The sequence below is a fragment of the Berghia stephanieae genome, chromosome 10 (genome assembly GCF_034508935.2).
Source record: "Berghia stephanieae isolate SIO BIC M18660-M18661 chromosome 10, UCSD_Bste_1.3, whole genome shotgun sequence".
NCBI lineage: Eukaryota > Metazoa > Mollusca > Gastropoda > Nudibranchia > Aeolidiidae > Berghia > Berghia stephanieae.
This window is the reverse complement of record NC_088369.1, coordinates 4119423-4126922: the sequence shown is the minus strand read 5'-3', so window position 1 is coordinate 4126922 and position 7500 is coordinate 4119423. Positions and strand designations below refer to the sequence as shown.

General features: G+C 32.4%; 1 protein-coding gene across 1 annotated transcript in view; it reads left to right on the top strand.

Annotated features, from left to right (window-relative positions):
- Positions 1–7500, top strand: part of LOC144956099 (uncharacterized) — a 48100-nt gene that overhangs the window by 27107 nt on the left and 13493 nt on the right. Inside the window, exons 3-4 of the mRNA XM_078886447.1 lie at positions 127–187; positions 2596–2627. Of these exons, the coding sequence (XP_078742573.1) occupies positions 127–187; positions 2596–2627 (93 nt within the window). The remainder of the gene's footprint in view (positions 1–126; positions 188–2595; positions 2628–7500) is intronic.

Genomic DNA, 7500 nt, shown 5'->3' with positions numbered 1-7500 from the left:
AAGGCCAAGGGCCGAAACGTCGTTTGTTTTGTGTTGTTCATTCATGAGTCAGATTTACTCCCTTTATCTTTATCTCTATTTCACAATATTATGGTTTCATGTTTGTTTTCTTTTTCTTTCTTACAGGGTGGAATTTCAAGAGTGTCAAAACGTAGCGAAAACCGGCGAAGGCACCGGCGGAGACGAGGTAAGCCATCATAGTTGTAAGTTGTCAATCGCCCCCGCCTCTTCTTGTCATGTGATAATGAGATCCGAAAACAAAATCAAATGGACTGTCAGGGGGCAGGAGCGTGACTCAGCGGTACGGTCTTTGCTTCGTACCCAAAAGGTACCGACTTCGACTATCCGCTTCGGCGTGTGGCCTTGAGCAGGTCACCTCGCCCTAGCTCATTTTGCGGCGCTGACGCCTGGGTTATTCCAGTCTTCCCTTGGAATAGACCCTAAACAAATTTTCCCCTTGGGGATTAATAAATGGAATTTATTTATTCTTTAAATGTTTTTATGTTGGGTTCAAACAAAATGCCGCCGTGTGCCCAAGTCCTTGTCGTGGTGTGGCGACGTGCGTGCCTTTTTGATCCGGAGGGCTATACCAGCTGGAGCTCAGGCTCCTGTCAGGTTCAACCATGCTGGGCAGGCAAAAGGGTAGAATCCAGACTAATTTGGACGAGCAGAGGAGGCCGTCAGCTGTGGAAGGCAGCTCATCTAGAAGTAGGACACTTCGACAACAATCCATGGGAGGATAGGACTCAACAGCCTTGGATGGCAGCCTATCTAGGAGTGAACCTCCGAAATAAATCATGGCCCTCCAGGTTTGGAGGTTGGGCGTGCGTGGGGCTAACAACCCCACTTTTCAAAAAAACAATTGTTGCAGAAACCACCAACAATCGGCCTTATGTTTAACAGAGATGGTTCAGGGTTAGCCGAACGCCAAGCCAGCGGGTCGTAAAAGGCGCCCAATGGTTTGTGACTCCCCCTTTTGAGTCACCTGGTTCCCCCGGGTTAGGGGTTGTCGAAGGGTTAACACGCCTTCCGTAAAATTCAAATTGTTACAGAAACACAGGCGGACAAATCAAATCCTTTTTTTTTAGCTTGGGCGACCGAAGAGTTTCTGCAATGACAGAATTTATGAAGGACAACAGACAAAGCCGAAAGGACAGAGAAGTGATAAGAAATGGAATGAGATAACAAAAAGTTAGCTCAGGATAGAGAATGATGGAAAACTTTTTATCTGTGGCCTATACCCTGACCAAAGGTGAAAAAGGCAATGATGATGAAGATGGTGATGCAACTGAAGAGTGAGAGGATAAGTAAGAGAAACAGAATGTCAAAAAGGTTATCTTCATTATCAATCTAAAATGATCATACAGAATGTGATATTTTAATTAACCAATGGTCAAACACTTCACAGTGAACGATTTTATAGAAGGAACCAAGTTGACGTCACTGACCCCTTTGTTATTATATTTAGACCGCATGTTACATATTTAGAGTTCTCTGGTCAAATTTTTAAATACGTGTTGTTGTTTTTTAAAGTCAGATTACGGCAGTATTAGGGGGTCCCGATAGCTCAATTGGTAGAGCACTCGCTTCTCACGCAAAGGGACCGAAATTGATCCCGGGTTCAGTCGAGGTTTTTTGTTTTTTTCTGATACCCCTGACTACCCAGCAGTGAACTAGCAATGACTATGAAAAATGTTTTTTTCTCTTTTGAGAAATTTTGTCTAAAATCAAAGCCCTATCTCTACTGAGTAAAAATTTTTTGAAATCTGAAAATCCATTCATAAATAAACAAGTTATGCAGTTTCAAAGGTGTCATTTATTTGGATGACCCGCAAAGAGGAAAAAAAACGCGAAATATGGGACGCTTTTTCGCATTTTTTGTTCGACCTTTGGTTGTATCTTGCGTAATAAGTGATAAAAGATTGAAACTTGAAGAGCAAATTAGAATGGTTTTGTAAAATACGGAAAAGTACTCGTCATATTCATATGAAATTTTACAACCAAAAAGAAGAAATGTTCATGTATTACCTTGTCAGCGACAAAACCTCCACGCCCGTAGTTTTAGAAATATTTTACTCCAAAGAGTAAAAATCTATTTTAACGTCTTCTGTAATCGCACGAGTTTGTCGCTTGACATAATCTAAAATGACCTTTTTCGAACTGTGTGCCAACTTTCGTCATATTGTCAATAAACAGCGTCGAATTAATTTTTTAAATAGCATATACGAAACGGCTTCGTCCCATATTTTGACGCGAATTCGGGCACTTCGTAAGCGAAAAAGAGGCCCAAAGATTTGTGCGGATAGTCATTGCTAAGTGAATGGGTAGCTGGTCTGTTAGATTTGGCGGAAAGTACTTTGCAATAAACTAGCGTTCTATCCAAAAGATAGCAAGCAATTACTATTGTCCGTGTCACGCTATACAAATCGGGATAATCTCCGGGCTCTATGGGACTAATAGCCTATGAAGGACTACTAATTTATTTATTTTTTACTTTACGGTAGTTTTGAGACCCGGTTCCTACTTTCCGCCAGCAAGCGTATCATCCCTAAATCATGAAATCTAATATTTAAGTTTGTACTTTTTATTCCCCAGACCCAAACTGTCGGAATAATGACCAGTCCCAGGTAAGATCGTCATGCTTATATTATTTTTACCAATCATCTGAAAGTAATATTTTGTCGGGCTGATTCTAATACTTGCTTTACTTGACTTATGCCTCTTGGCTCCTGGCGAAGCATGGGACCTCAACGAACAGCACTCTTCCATATTTCTTCTGTCCTTGGCATTGACCGTAGACCTTTGCCTCACTCCAGATAAGATTGGAGACGCACAAATCTTGGTGAAGGCTTCTCCTTCAAGTCTGTTTTGTTTCCTGTTGCCCTGCGGGTTTCATTCAGGAGCCTGTTTGGTTATATGTGACCCTTCGTCTCAAAACGGTATTAAGTCGTGTTGGTTAATAAGTTGAAAATTGAATTTATAGCCAGAAATATCAGACTTGTGTTGAGTTTGTATGAGTTATTGAGGAGAATGGCAACCATATTTTGGGGTGCTAAAGCCAACAATTTATATTTTTTTTCACCAGTTTTACATTAAATTTGGCTTTTAAACGTCTGGTTCGTTCCGCCATAATAGCGTTTTGAGACGATGGGTCACATATTACAGGGCTCTTTCCTCAGAGTATGGTCAATCCTTCGCCACTTTCTGCGCCTGACATGGAGATCCAATTGCTCCATTTACTGATTCTCATGCTTACTTACTAAAAACATAACATTTTTTCTTGGTGGTGCTCTCCCTTTGGACATTGTCATGGCTTTGATCTAAGGAAGGCTACGCTTAAATGAAGAGATAGGAAGTTCTTGATTGGTAATAAATAGAGTTTTCATAGCAGACGACCTGCCTATATTGATCAGTGAGTTAAGATCCTCTTGATCGTACTATTCACTAAATAAGTGCTTAGAGTTTGGTGTCTCGGAGTTATAGCGCTATATAAGTTTTCAGCATTATTATTATTATTATTATTATTATTATTATTATTATTATTATTATTATTATTATTATTATTATTATTATTATATTATTTATTATTATTATTATTATTATTATTATCATCATCATCATCATCATCATCATCATATTATTTATTAATTATTATTATTATTTATTATTATTATTATTATTATTATATTATTATTATTATTATTATTATTATTATTATTATTATTATTATATCATCATCATCATCATCATCATCATCATCATCATCATATTATATATTATATTATTATTATTATTATTATTATTATTATTATTATTATTATTATTATTATTAAATATTTTGGAATAATATTCTAGTCATGTACAAAAGTAAGTTCACACTCATTTGAACCCCCATATATTTGAGTTATTATATATCACTGGAAAGCTCATTTATTACTCTATCCATTATATATAAATTTGTAAAAATTTCAATGCCCTTTATCAAATGATATTATCGATTCAGGCAGCGACACTAAAAAAATTTGAGTGTGCAAATTGACACAACTCTATTATGCATTTGTCTATCTTTACCTTATGCAGGGAAGATTATTCGCCTTCGCATGGACAAAGTCGATATTTCGGTTTAAAAAATTCTTAGCATTGTATCTTTTGATTGAATATAGAGTCTAGATAGTATGCGCTTGGCTCAAAAGCTTACAACATTGCCATTCGGAAGTATAACGAACAACACAAAACTATGTGTAACCTTGAAAGTTTATAGTCTGGTTAATACAGTTCAATGAGAATTACTCATAAACGCGGTGGCAAAAAAAAAAAAAAAAAATAAATTTAAAAATAACAAAAACCTGAGTGACGTGAACTTTGTTCTATCTATAACGGAAGTAAAAAAAAGCAAATATAATAATATTTATTGAATAGGTAATTAATTAACATTTAAAATGATATACATAACATAGTGTAATGTTTGGTATGAGTCAAAAGATTTAAGGAAGAAATAGCTCTAGGTGGGATCTTACTTTTGCACATGACTATATTTATCACTTAAATTTGTCACTTTTTCTTTTTTTTCAGCTTTCTATCTTCCGTTGTGTGATTTCTTTTCACCAAATCTCTCTAACAGAGTCTAAACTTGTCATTACACATAGCTTTATGGTTGTAAGACTGATATTGCGAGCAGAAATGGGGTGAATTTGACTTAAATACATACCATCAAAACTCAAATGCCATACTTGCCCACTAGACGTTGAAAGGGAGAAGAATAAGAAGAAGAAGAAGAAGGAGAAGAAGAAGAAGAAGAAGAAGAAGAAGAAGAAGAAGAAGAAGAAGAAGAAGAAGAAGGAGAAGAAGAAGAATAAAACGAAGAAGAACGTTTAAGGTTACAACACGCGGCTTTGTGTGTTGGCACGTTTCATCCGGATGGCGGAAGTTGTGAGTAATTTACCTCTATGCATATCAATTGTCTGAGTGATATGATTTGGTGATTATTAATCACCAAAATGGCTGCCTGAAACCAATTACAAAAGAGTTGAATGTAACTCATACGGACGAAGCTCCTTTGTTTCTTGTTTCGATATTATAGAGTTTCAAAGTTTCAAAGTTTATTCAATCTTAGGCTTTCGCCAATAAATCAACAATTTGATGCCAACATACATGAAAGTGGAAAAAAAAAAGAAAAAAAAAGGTAAATGAAACCAAAAAATGAACTGATACACAAACAAAAAACAACAATCGTAATAACACAATACGTTCAATAAATATAATAATAATAATTAATAATAATAATAATAATAATAATAATAATAATAATAATAATAATAATAATAATAATAATAATAATAATAATAATAATAATAATAATAATAATAATAATAATAATAATAATATAATAATAATAATAATAATAAAAATAATAATAATAATAAATAATAATAATATAATAATAATAATAATAATAATAATAATAATAAATAATAATAATAATAATATAATAATAATAATAATAATAATAATAATAATAATAATAATAATAATAATAATAATAAAATAATAATAATAATAAATAATAATAATAAAGAAGAAGAAGAAGAAGAAGAAGAAGAAGAAGAAGAAGAACAACAACAACAACAACAAGAATATCAATAATAATAACAATAATAATATTACCATCATCCCTACACCCCAATCATCACCGTTACCACCACCACCATTACCATTATCACTACCACTACCACCATCACTTTTACATTTCCAATCAGTTTTTCTCATTAAAAAAAAAAAAAAAATAGTAATAATATTGATACCCATCACAACAGACCTCCTCACTACCACGAAAATTCCCGTAGTACTACGGCTAAATCCCGGGCTGGATATAATAAAGGTTTTTAATTAAATGTCATTTCTTGAAAACGAAGTTCTGGTGCCAGAGCTATCACATAGAGTTAATATTTTTCCCCACGCACTATAAGGACAAACTGGTGGTTTTTAAGGGTAGTTAAAATGTCTACGATGTTATTTACCCTGCTATGATAAGTATCAGTTCCATAGTCAAAATAAGACAAACAAAAATAACTTTTATTTTGATCAATAATCCATACAATTTGATGACAACAGACATGAAAGTGAGAAAAAATGTAAATGAAACCAAAGCATAAAATGATACCATAAATAATCATAAAAATACAACATTGTAATACCACCAATACTTACAATAATAATAATAATAATAATAATAATAATAATAATAATAATAATAATAATAATAATAATAATAATAATAATAATATAATAATAACAATTGTAAAAATAACAGAAGCGCCACAGCAATAATATCTAGTATTGTATTTGTAAATGAGGACCACGCTTATATCCCATTCGATGACAATTAAGAAGATAGGGATTATATCATGGTAAATCTGTTTGGGATAATAAAGTTATCGACTTTTAGTAATACTAGGTGCTCTAAAATGCTTTGGTCTGGGTGATCTTTATCTTCGGGGCAATTCCAACATAATAAATAGCCCACCACTTATTTAACACATTTCTATCGTTGATTAAAAAAGTTCTAGAAGAATGGGATTTTGCGAACATTGCCTAGACGTTACAGACATATTAGTGTAACGTATTGTTTGGTAGAATTACAGAATTAATTCCCAAAGACAAATAATTGAATCTTTTAGAATATCACAAACATTTAAGCAATTTTCCGTACTGATATAGTCTAGAGCGAAACAAGCTTGCGTACTTCAATTATTCCATGTCAAGGGTTGGTTTCTGTGTTTTAAAGAATTTTACGGCGTTTGTGACGCATTGAACGAACAGAAAATGTATAAGGTAGTCTAAAAGTATACTTTTCTCAAAGGCACCTGAGGATAAATAAGGCAAAGGTAAATGGTGCGGATAGGGCACAAAGAGCACCCCTCGGTGTACTTAGATTGAAATCGCTTAGAAGTCAAAGATACAAGCAAAGGGTCCTAACAAGTGAAATACAACACTTCTTTTACAAATCACATCAAGACATAAGAACCAAAAAAGAAAAAAAAATTATATATATATATATGGTTATATACACTGGTTATGATATCAATGCTGATAATAACATCAACAACAACAGCAACAATAATAATAATAATATTAATAATACTAATACTAATAATAATAATAATAATAATAATAATAATAATAATAATAATAATAATAATAAATAATAATACTAATAATAATAATAATAATTAATAATAATAATATAATAATATATAATAATAATAATAATAAATAATAATAATAATAATAATAATAATAATAATAATAATAATAATAATAATAATAATAATAATAAAATAATAATAATAATAAATAATAACAATAAGCCAATTGTGCAATCGCAACTAATCTTTATCATGGTAAACTATAATACAATATATAGAAGGAATTAAATTGACGTCATTCAACTCTTTTGTAATTAACCAGTAGATTTTTGACCAATCAAAACATGGAATTTGT